The sequence below is a fragment of the Pongo abelii genome, chromosome 13, assembly GCF_028885655.2.
Source record: "Pongo abelii isolate AG06213 chromosome 13, NHGRI_mPonAbe1-v2.0_pri, whole genome shotgun sequence".
Taxonomy (NCBI): Eukaryota; Metazoa; Chordata; class Mammalia; order Primates; family Hominidae; genus Pongo; species Pongo abelii.
The window spans coordinates 124,688,274-124,699,228 of record NC_071998.2 but is presented as its reverse complement, the minus strand read 5'-3'; the positions used below and the strand labels follow the sequence as shown (position 1 = coordinate 124,699,228).

General features: G+C 52.0%; 1 protein-coding gene across 2 annotated transcripts; it reads left to right on the top strand.

The window, feature by feature from the left end:
• The first annotated feature begins 4,442 nt into the window (after positions 1–4,442).
• On the top strand, positions 4,443–10,531 carry SURF6 (surfeit 6). Of its 2 annotated transcripts, XM_002820341.6 has the most exons (5): positions 4,443–4,688; positions 6,090–6,299; positions 6,882–6,970; positions 7,931–8,143; positions 8,327–10,531. In XM_002820341.6, exons 1-5 carry the CDS (start codon positions 4,595–4,597, stop codon positions 8,804–8,806), a joined length of 1,086 nt encoding a protein of 361 aa, XP_002820387.1. In that variant the 5' UTR covers positions 4,443–4,594; the 3' UTR covers positions 8,807–10,531. The 2 variants fall into 2 exon arrangements, with proteins under 2 accessions (XP_002820387.1, XP_024108642.1); XM_024252874.3 differs by lacking the exon at positions 8,327–10,531 and having other exon boundaries at positions 4,464–4,688; positions 6,882–6,974; positions 7,936–8,132.
• The last annotated feature ends 424 nt before the right edge of the window (positions 10,532–10,955 follow it).

Genomic DNA, 10,955 nt, shown 5'->3' with positions numbered 1-10,955 from the left:
TTGCTCCTCTTCCTCGTCAGTCCAGGACCATCCTTGGTCTCCCAGCAGTTGTCCGAGCAGCAGCTCCTCAGCTCTGCCTGGACAGCCTGGCCCAAGGTCACGCTCTCCTCATTGGCACCTGGTAGATCCCCAGTATTCAGTGAATGGACCTGCTGCCATCATCGCACATCCAGGCAGCTGTGCCTCTGCCAGCATCTCACCCTCACTGCTACCAGAGCCGGTGCTCCTAGTGCCGGTATTTTAGAGAAGAGAGGATGTGGACTTAGAAGGGGTGAGGTGTACCCACGGCCACAGAGCTAGGAAGTGAAGTGGCAGGAATCAGAACTTCAAACTGATGGAAGTCTAGACCCAGTGTCTTTTGGTGCCAGGCTCACCTTAGAAATGCAGAAGTCACAACACTGGGCAGGAAGTGTGGGGGAGCACACCTGCCCCCTAACTCCCCGACCCCCCAGTTCCTCCAGCACCATCCATGTGCTTCATCTTCTCATGGGGGAGGCCGTCATCTTTCCCGATGTATGAATGAGGTGACAGCCCAGGATCCAGCCTTGGGGACAGGTAAGAACACAGCTGACCCATCACCACCTGAACAAGAGAACCCCACAGCCAAGCAGAAGGCACCAGACAGACAGGAGCTTGAGGCGCAGTCCTGGCTCTGGACCTGGCTTCTGGGGTGGCCTAGGGAAGTTGCTTCCCCTCTGAGGGAGAATTTCCCCATTGATATGTGTGGTGATCTCTTCCTGCACTGTTTTAGCTGTGGAAATGCCTTGTACTTAACCACTGAGGAAGAAAAAGATTACAAACAGATGGAAGCATATATGAAGCGAAAGCCTGGAAGGAACTGGCCAGACTTTGTGGTGGGATCCCACTTATCCTGTTCCTAAAAACCTGAGCGATAAGACCTGCCATCAGCTTCATTTTCTGCTTGGCCAGGACCATCATTCCCATGTGAAAACCAAGTTATTTTTCCTTCTTAAAGCCAAGCCGCTCTGCTGACCGCTTTTCCCCTCCAGCTTATGGCCTTTGGCAGCTGAGCTCCACAGGGAAGCAGCTGATAACCATTTGCAGTTCTCTCTTGGGCCTACCTCAGACAGGTTTTGTCTCCATGACTCTAGCAAAACTACACATATTAAGGTCACCAGTGGCTTCCACGTTGCTAAGCCCCGGCCCATCCTCAGTCCATGTCACTCTTTTATCCCAAGCTTTTTATTTTGAGGGCAGTTGAACTCATGGAAGTACTTGTCAGTTTGCCTCTCTGAGCACATTCTCCTTTGTCCATCACCACAACCAGAATGGATGATGATTGCATATCCTCTAGTATCTAGCTGTGTTCAGATTTCTTCAGTTGTTCCCCAAATAGTTTTTTTAATGCCTTTTTTTTTTCTTTCTGGTCCAGAAGTCTTTTTTTTTTAACACCTATGATGCCATGAATTCATAGGGAAGAGGTTCCAGCAGCTCAGGCTCCTTCCCATTGGTTCTCACAGTGTGCTTCTCTGGGTGGAGCAGGCTGGCGCTTCAGTTGAATCCAGGTACCTTTCTCTTTGGCTTCCCTCTTTTTCTGATCATTTTCCTTCACGCGTTACAGGAAGCTATCTCGGCTCTTAGAGTGCTTAGTGTGCTCAATATGTACATTAATTCTCTTGGCAAGAATCTTGCCCTTAGTTGTTTACAACAGTGCCAACAGCATGCTGGGGAACACTGTAGACTCTCCCAGTCTAGCCATGGTGACACTTGTGGGGCATTCCTTTTTGAACAGTAGCCATTCCCTTGATGTCTACAATATCACCTTTCTTATCAGTTCGCATATATGTGGCCAAAGGAACAACTGCATGTTTTCTAAAAGGCCTAGAGAACATATATCGAGTGCCTCTCCTCTTTCCCTTTGTGTTCGTCATTTTCACGAATTACTGGAAGATGGCAGTTCCAGCTGAAAGGCTTTTATGCCTATTTTTATTGTGTGTTGCATTTGGTTGTATTTTGGAGTCTTAAAATCTAAAACAGGACCAGGTCAGGCCCGGTGGCTCATGCTGTAATCCCAGAACTTTTAGAAGCCAAAGCGGTTGGATTACTTGTGGTCAGGAGTTTTGATACCAGCCTGGGCAACATGCTAAAACCCCGTCTCTACTAAAAAATATAGAAATTAGCCAGGCGCGGTGGCTCATGTCTGTAATCCCAGCACTTTGGGAGGCCGAGGCGGCAGATCACCTGAGGTCGGGATTTCGAGACCAGCCTGACCAACATGGAGAAATGCTGTCTCTACTAAAAATACAAAAATTAGCCCGGCGTGGTGGCCCATGCTTGTAATCTCAGCTACTCGGTAGGCGGAGGCAGGAGAATCGCTTGAACCCAGGAGGCGGAGGTTGCAGTGAGAGATTGGGCCACTGCACTCCTGCCTGGGCAACAAGAGTGAAACTCCATCTCAAAAAAAAAAAAAAGAAAAAGAAATTAGCCAGGCATGGTGGCACACGCCTATAGTCCCAGCTACTCAGGAGACTGAGGCAGAACCCAGGAAGTGGAGACTGCAGTCAGCTAAGATGACACCACTGCACTCCAGCCTGGGAGAAAGAGTGAGACTCCCCATTTCAAAAAATAAGTAAAACAGGACCAAAGTGGTGGTGAGATGGGAGTGGGTCCAGTCAGATTCTGGAGGTGCTCTGAAGGCACATCTGACAGGATTTGCTGAACCATTGGATGTGGGGAATAAGAAAGGAGTCAGTGTTTTCAAGGTCTGGCCCAAGCACCTGGAAGGATGGAGCCGCTTTAACTGAAAAAAGGGTTGAGAGTGAGAGGAAGAGATGGGGCTTGGGGGGTCAGATGCCCATTCTGAACTCAGTAGGTGATGGTGTTAAGATACCCAGCAGTTCAGGGGAGTCATCAGCAGTGTCACGCCTATCCTTCATGAAACATCACCTCTAGGCTGGTCTGAATGGCAGTGGTATGTCAGAACTAATTAACCTTAGTGTCACTATAGTTGGCATTCAACCTCCACACTGCTAAATTTGACTGCCTTTTTTAAAAGTGAAAAAAATACATATTTCTTGAGACATCCTGGCACTCCAGGCTAGAATGCAGTGGCGTGATCTTGGCTCACTGCCACCTCTGCCTCCCCGGTTCAAGTGATCCTCTCTTCTCAGCCTCCTGAGTAGTTGGGACTACAGGGGCAGGCCACCACGCTTGGCTAATTTAAAATTTTTTTTTGTGGAAACAGGGTTTCACTGTGTTGCCCAGGCTGGTCTCAACTCTAGGGCTCAAGTGATCCTCCCGCCTTGGCCTCCCAAAGTGCTGGGATTACAGGCGTGAGCCACTGTGCCTGGCCAAAAAAAAATTTTTAAGTCACTCAGAAGTTAGGGGAAGAAAGTTTAGTTCTGTTTCAAATACAACAGTTCTTACTGTTTCTAATATATATATTAGCAGCCACCTTTTCAAATTGTAATTTAAGACTCTTAGGTTCTCTCTTCTCTACCAACCGGGTGGCCCTGGAAGGGGCTCTGGGTCCTTAACTAGCCTGTAATTTTTCCAGTGCAGGAACTGGGGTGTGGTGGTCCCAAGCCTCAGGCCATGACGTCTCTTTTCTCCTGCCTCTAGTGAGTTATTATAAAGGCCACATCTTGTGTTAAAAATCGTAGTGTGGGCCGGGCACGGTGGTTCATGCCTGCAATCCCAGCACTATGGGAGGCGGAGGTGGGCAGATCACCTGAGGTCAGGAGTTCGAGACCAGCCTGGCCAACATGGTGAAACCCCGTCTCTACTAAAAATACAAAAATTAGCTGGGCGTGGTGGTACACGTCTGTAATCCCAGCTACTCGGGAGACTGAGGCAGGAGAATTGCTTGAACCCGGGAGGCGGAGGTTGCAGTGAGCCAAGATCTTGCCACTGCACTCCAGCCTGGGCGACAGAGCGAGACTCCGTCTCTGGGGTGGGGGAGGAAATCGTAGTGTGTAATTCTATTTTTCAGAGCAAAAGCCACTCCCCAGGGGGTCTTCCTTGAACATGCCGGCTCCCTCCCGCCCAACACTTCTCCCTTTTCCCCTGGGCTTTCTTTGGCGCTCCCCTCACCTGACAGTCACACGCTTGCCAGGTTTATCAGTCACTTCTACGGCAGACACTCGCCGAGAACACATCTGTGTGTGTGACACACTGCTTGTGTCCCCTAGGACCGAACCTAGGGCCTGCCACGTGCCAGGCGCTCAGTCTGCGTCCGCCTGAGACCTGAGGCCCCCCCACCCCAAAGGGCGGAATGAATGTACTACTGGTCATTCATTCATTTCGCCCCTACTTATGGGCGCCTGCTGTGCCGGGGGTGGGGGTGAGGGGAGCGCAGGAACACGTGCGGGACCGGGGTGATAGAGGCACTGAGGACAGGCCTCGGAGGTCTGCTGCTGCACCCACTCCGGGCGGAGATTGGCTGCCCACAGTGCTGTGCGCCCCGCCCCGCGCGCCGCTTCCGGCGGAGTCAGGCCTGGCTAATCGAGCGCGCGGGCTGGCGGCTCGGCGCTCGTCTGGCGGCGCCTGCCCGTGTGGTGGTTTCCGGCGGAGGTGGGGAGAGTCGCACGCGCAGCGGGGAAGGTGTGAGTCGTGAACCGCGCGAGTCTCCGCCATGGCCTCTCTACTCGCCAAGGACGCCTACCTGCAGAGCCTGGCCAAGAAGATCTGCTCCCATTCGGGCCCGGAGCAGCAGACGCGCACGCGGGGTAACGCACAGGGCCGGGCCGGGACTAAGGGGCCTGCGAAACGGGGGACGCGGCCGGAGCCGGTGTAGACGAGTCTGTAAAGTACTAGAAAAAAATCTAAGTGACTTGTGAAATTACCTCCGTTTCTCTTCCTTTTTTTTTTTCTTTTTCTTTTTTTGAGACGGAGTCTCGCTCTGTCGCCCAGGCTGGAGTGCAGTGGCGCGATCTCGGCTCACTGCAAACTCAGCCTCCCGAGTAGCCGGGACTACAGGTGCCCGCCACCACGCCCGGCTAATTTTTGTATTTTTAGTAGAGACAGGAGTAACGGTCAGTCAGTGGGAAAAGACCCTTTCAGTCCCTTCACTATGGGCATGGTGCGGTGTGGGGAGGAGGATGGCAGAGGGCTCCTGCGCTTAGGGTTCTCATGGCCTGGTGACCAGGCTGCACAAGGGAAGTAGATAATAGGGTGGGGAAGCCGACAGCGGGGACTTGTCAGTGCTGTCTGGGCCCAGGAGGAGAGGAGATTAGCAGGGTCTCTGGAACCACCAGAGGTAAAACGGGGTTTCCTTTTTATTCAAGGACGATGTGTTGGTTATAGCAAATCCAAAATCTTAAGTGAATTTTCTCATTATCTAATATGTCTTCCGTCTCTCTTTCTCATGCTTTTTCAAGTTTTTCTTTTTCTTTTTTTTTTTTTTTCATTAAAACGATTCAGCTCCTACTTAGACTGATTTCTCCCATTTAAAATGTAAACATTGTCTGGGCGTGGGGCCTCACGCCTGTAATCCCAGAACTTTGGGAGGCCGAGGCGGGCGGATCACAAGATCAGAAGATCAAGATCATCCTGGACAACATAGTGAAACCCAGTCTCTACTAAAAATACAAAAATTAGCCGGCACAGTGGTGGGCGCCTGTAATCCCAGCTACTCGGGAGGCTGAGGCAAGAGAATCGCTTGAACCTGAGAGGTGGAGTTTGCAGTGAGCAGAGATCGCGCCACTGCACTCCAGCCTGGGCAACAGAGTGAGACTCTATCTCAAAAAAAAAAAAAAAAAAAAAAAAAGTAAACATAACCCCCAGCAGCTAAAATGAAAGCCCTTGTCATTGTGTTTGATGGCAGCATGGTAGCTTATTGTAAAGCAGGGCCAGAAATTGTTAGTGGAGGGGGATATTCAGGTTTTTCTAATGTTTCACTCAAATAACGTGATGAACGTCCTTGAAGCCTAATCTTTGTGCATGATGAATTCTCACAAGCAGAACTACTGGGTCCAGGTTGTGGTTCTGAGCTCTAGGATCAGTGTCTCTGGCCCCCGATCCTGATCCTCTTTCTGCATCCTCCTGGGATCAAAGCCTTGGTGAGCCTTTCCTGCCTATTGAATGGGCCATGAGATTGGGACTTAACTCTTTCTTATTTTTCATTTCAGCTGGCAAAACTCAAGGCTCAGAAACTGCAGGGCCCCCAAAAAAGAAAAGGAAGAAAACACAAAAGAAATTCCGGAAGCGGGAAGAAAAGGCTGCTGAGCACAAGGCCAAGTCCTTGGGGGAGAAATCTCCAGCAGCCTCTGGGGCCAGGAGGCCTGAGGCAGCCAAAGAGGAAGCAGCTTGGGCTTCCAGCTCAGCAGGGAGCCCTGCAGGTGAGAGGTTTCAGGGCATGTTGGTTCTGTGCAGGGCAGGGCTGGGGCTGGACTTGGGCTTGGTTCCCTCTGCTCTTAAGAAAAAAAAAGCAGCATCAGGCACACAGGGATAGCACAAGACTTCCCCAAGAGCAAAGATCACAGGAGCGCTAGGGTGGATGGGACCAAAGGAACTGTGTGGCGTTCCAGGCCACATGGCTAGCAGGATGTCAGGGGGCAAGGCTGTGTCTCTCTGAGGACCTGGAGCAGCTTGGCTTGAAGAGCTTCCCTGCCCTCAGGTCTCTGCAGGGACCTTGTGAGAGCCAACTTGTTCCGGGGCCCAGGCTACAAAATTTGGAGGAGGTGGTTTGGCTTGCACCGTAGAAGTGTTTTCTCATACCAGTGACCTACCTCGCGAGGCACTCAGTTACCTGTCCTGGAGGATGTTGTAGGAACCAGTCCAGGTTGAAGCGGTGGAGTAGAATTTACTGGAATTGCCCTGCAGATCCATGAGTGGCCACAGTGGGACAGGGATTCGTGGCCCTAGGGAGGGAGGAGGAGGGGAAGAGAGGGCCCCCTGCAGTCCTGTCTCCTTCCCTGCAGATGGCCTGGCCACTGAGCCTGAGTCTGTCTTTGCTCTGGATGTTCTGCGACAGCGACTGCATGAGAAGATCCAGGAGGCCCGGGGCCAGGTAGGCGGGCGGGTTTGCTGGAGTGCCGTCACTGCTCTCTCTGCCTGTGTTCTCCCTGGGGTCAGCTCTCAGCGAGCGGCTGTAGCCCTTGTTCTCCCCTCTGCAGCGAGTCTGCCAGGGCCCCAGCAGCTGTGCCCTGGGAGAGCAGTTATTTTCTTGGAGAACCTCAGTCCCCAAGCTCATCAGCCTCCTTCCTTCTGGGAAGCTGCCTTTGCTGAACTGACACTGGGATGGGCACCTCCTGTGTCTGTTTTTCCAAATGTCATGATAGTCCTGTGAGTTGAGTAGGGACTTGAGCTGAGTGGCCAGGCACAGGAAGCGCCAGTGCAGCTTTGTGCTGAATGGTACTGCCTCCCCTGTGTTGGCCCCTACCCACCCTTTCCCTGGGGCCCTTCCTTAAGGCCTCGTGCTGTGTGGGGGACAGTCCCCAGCTATTCTCCTCCGCCATCCCGAGGTACAGTGTGTGGTTCCTAAGAGATGAGCAAGGCTCCGGGCCCTTGTTCCTGAAGCACGGGTCTCGTTTGGGCTGGCGTAGGGCTCTTGTTGGCCCTGGGATGGGAAAGGCCACTGGGGAGGGCTTCATATGGGTACCTCGTGAACAGAATGGGCAGCGGTCAGGACAGGTGTTCAGACCCCAACTCCGAGTTCTAGGCAGCGGTCTTGACCCTCCTCATCTATGAAACGATATATGACATGTGCAACCATGTTTGTAGTGTATCCTGGCACGGGGTAAACACCCGGGAATTGGAAGCTGTGATTCTTATTTGGGGGTCCCTTCTCTCTTTTGGGGTCATTTGCTTTTTGGGGAACATCATTGTGGAACATTGAACTCCATGGGCCCCTTGTTCGCGTGAGGATTTCCTCACCTGCCTTCCAGCCCTGATTCTTCTCTATTATGGGTCAGGCTGGGGGACCCTGGGGTCGAGAGAACTTTAACGAGTGGGTGCCTCTTTACCCCAGGGCAGTGCCAAGGAGCTGTCCCCTGCCGCCCTGGAGAAAAGGCGTCGGAGAAAGCAGGAACGGGACCGGAAGAAGAGGAAGCGAAAGGAGCTGCGGGCGAAAGAGAAGGCCAGGAAGGCTGAGGAGGCCGCGGAGGCCCAGGAGGTGGTGGAGCCAACCCCAGAGGGGGCCTGCACGGAGCCGCGGGAGCCGCCTGGGCTGATCTTCAATAAGGTGAGCGGGAGCTGGGTCCTCGGGCGGGCTGGGTCGGCTTCAGGCCTCAGCGTTGCCCCTTGTTACAGACCCCCATCACGTCTGTAAGGTGGTGACAGGGACCTCGCAGGTCCCTTAGGGTGCCGGCCAAGGCTGGGGCCTAGTGCGGGGCTGGCATGAGCTGATGTCATATCTTCTTCCCAGGTGGAGGTGAGCGAAGACGAGCCGGCCAGCAAGGCGCAGCGCAGAAAAGAGAAGAGGCAGAGGGTGAAGGGGAACCTCACGCCACTGACCGGAAGGAACTACCGGCAGCTGCTGGAGCGCCTGCAGGCACGGCAGAGCCGGCTGGACGAGCTGCGCGGCCAGGATGAGGGGAAGGCGCAGGAGCTGGAGGCGAAGATGAAGTGGACCAACCTCCTCTACAAGGCGGAGGGCGTGAAGATCCGCGACGACGAACACCTGCTGCAGGAGGCCCTGAAGCGCAAGGAGAAGCGCAGGGCGCAGCGGCAGCGCCGGTGGGAGAAGCGCACGGCCGGCGTGGTGGAGAAGATGCAGCAGCGCCAGGACCGGCGGCGGCAGAACCTGCGCAGGAAGAAAGCGGCCCGCGCGGAGCGCCGCCTGCTCAGAGCCCGCAAGAAGGGCCGCATCCTGCCGCAGGACCTGGAGCGCGCAGGCCTGGTCTGAGTCTTTCCCACCTGGGGCCGCCGTCTTCGTCCTAGGAGACTCCAGGGCACTCTCTGAGTCCTTGACGTTGGCTCTGTCCCAGGATCTCCACAGACCTCGGCCCTTCCATGTGAGGGGGACACAGTGGTGCTCTGCTGAGTTGTGAGAGCCCAGATCACGAGACATGTGAGAAAGAGAGAGTTTCAGCGTCATTCTTGAACGCAGGATCCGGGACCTTCAGACCCAGGGAAAGGGTGAGCCAGACTGGGGCCTGGCCTTGTTTCCCGGGCCTCAAAGCTTCCCCGAGGTTTGCAGGGTCAGGGAGGAGAAACGGTGGGGGTGGGCAGTCACTGCCCGTTCCCCACTGCCTGTGTTCGCAGGAGCCACAGGACAGAAGACGGTGGCCTCTGCTGCCGGGCCACGTTAGTCCGCAGCTGACCAGAACAGAGGACAACCCTGAGGTGTGGCATATGGGCACCTGGCACTCGGGAGTGGGGGGAGCACGTCCAGGCATGGTGCATCCTGGGGCAGAACTCCGTGGCTCCTCCCCGCTCTCTTGGCTTCTGCCTGTTGGGGTCTCATTCCTTTTTGTTCCCCAGTGCCCCGGGGGCGGCATTTTACTGCTCAGAATTGGGAGGCAGGGAGCAGTACCTTCCCGGAGTCCACGCATGTGAGTTGGGTCAAGTGCATTGGACCTAGGGAAAGAGGAAGAAAGAATAAAAGCTGGAGAGAGAGTGAAGCGAATGGAAGATACAAAGTGGGATGGAAGAATTAAATCCAGAGCTCCAGGAAATCAAAATGAGTACAGGTTGAAAAAACTCAGGTGGATTTTAGTGGCATATGGATGATAAAGCTGTAAATAAAATTCTTTTGATGAAACTCTCCGGTTACGAGACAAAGATAGTAACTGAAAGGGAGCTGGTGTGACTGTTACCAGACAGAGGCGACTGATGAAAAAGCCCTGTGAAAGATCAGATGTAAGGTGGGTATGAGCTTGAGCTAAGAGGCAGACACAACAGTATCTGAAAAGAATACATACTCTTTCCATGCATATATGGAACATGGATGGAAACTGACCACCTACTTTGTCCAGAAAAGAAGTCTTAAGATGTTATTTCAAGGAATCAGTATCGTTATCTGACCATATCCCAATGTCATTAAAAAAAATTTGAGCTAATTTTTTTTGTTTTTGAGATAGAGTCTTGCTCTGTCACTCAGGCTGGAGTGCAGTGGCATTTCATATTTGGAATTTTTAAAACACACTTATAAATTACCTATGAGTTAAAGAATTCCTAATGGATATTAGAAATATTTGGGACTAAAAGATAATGAAAATGCTACGTATTAAAATTTGTGGAACCGGGCCTGGCATGGTGGCTCATGCTGTTAATCCCAGCACTTTGGGAGGCAGGTGGACCACTTGAGATCAGGAGTCTGAGACCAGCCTGGCCAACATGATAAAACCCCATCTCTACTAAAAAATAAAAAAATTAGCTGGGTGTGGTGGTGCAAACCTGTAGTCCCAGCTGCTTGGGAGGCTGGGGCGGGAGAATCACTTGAACCCGGGAGGTAGAGGCTGCAGTGAGCCAAGATCGAGCCACTGCACTTCAGCCTGGGTGACAGAGCGAGACTGTCTCAAAAAGAAAAAAATTAAGATTTTGGAACAGAGCTAAAGCAGCACAAAAAAACATTTCATAGCCTCTAAATGTATGTGCATCTACAGATAAATAGTGCCATTTATACACATATATGTTGTATGTCTATATTTTTTAAGCTAAAGAAAAATAAGCATGCAGCTTAAGTTGGAACAACTCAAAGTAAATGGAAGAAAAATCTCCAAAACTGACTAAAAGTAATAGAAAGCCTGAGTTGTAATCACTGATGAAATTGAGTCAGTAGTTAAGAATGTTTCTCTAGACGGTTTTACAGGGAAGTTCCACGAAATAGAGAACAGATAATTCCAGACGTAGACAAATTCTAACAGAATCAAGTGAGAGAACACTTCATTCGTGAACTTAGCTTTGATACCAAAACTAGACAAAACTAGGTAAGAGAAAGGGAAGTTACCAAATACCAATGTCAAGATTTTAGACAATAATAAACCAAGTTTAGCAAAGTGCCACACTGGATTTAATTCAGAATTGCAAAGCAGTTTCAACACCAGAGAATC

Excerpts from the sequence above, each read along its gene's own strand:
- SURF6 (XM_002820341.6), top strand. The coding sequence starts at position 4,595 with ATGGCCTCTCTACTCGCCAAGGACGCCTACCTGCAGAGCCTGGCCAAG. Across the intron at positions 6,300-6,881 it reads CTCAGCAGGGAGCCCTGCAG|ATGGCCTGGCCACTGAGCCT; the intron begins GTGAGAGGTTTC and ends CCTTCCCTGCAG. Across the intron at positions 6,971-7,930 it reads TCCAGGAGGCCCGGGGCCAG|GGCAGTGCCAAGGAGCTGTC; the intron begins GTAGGCGGGCGG and ends TCTTTACCCCAG.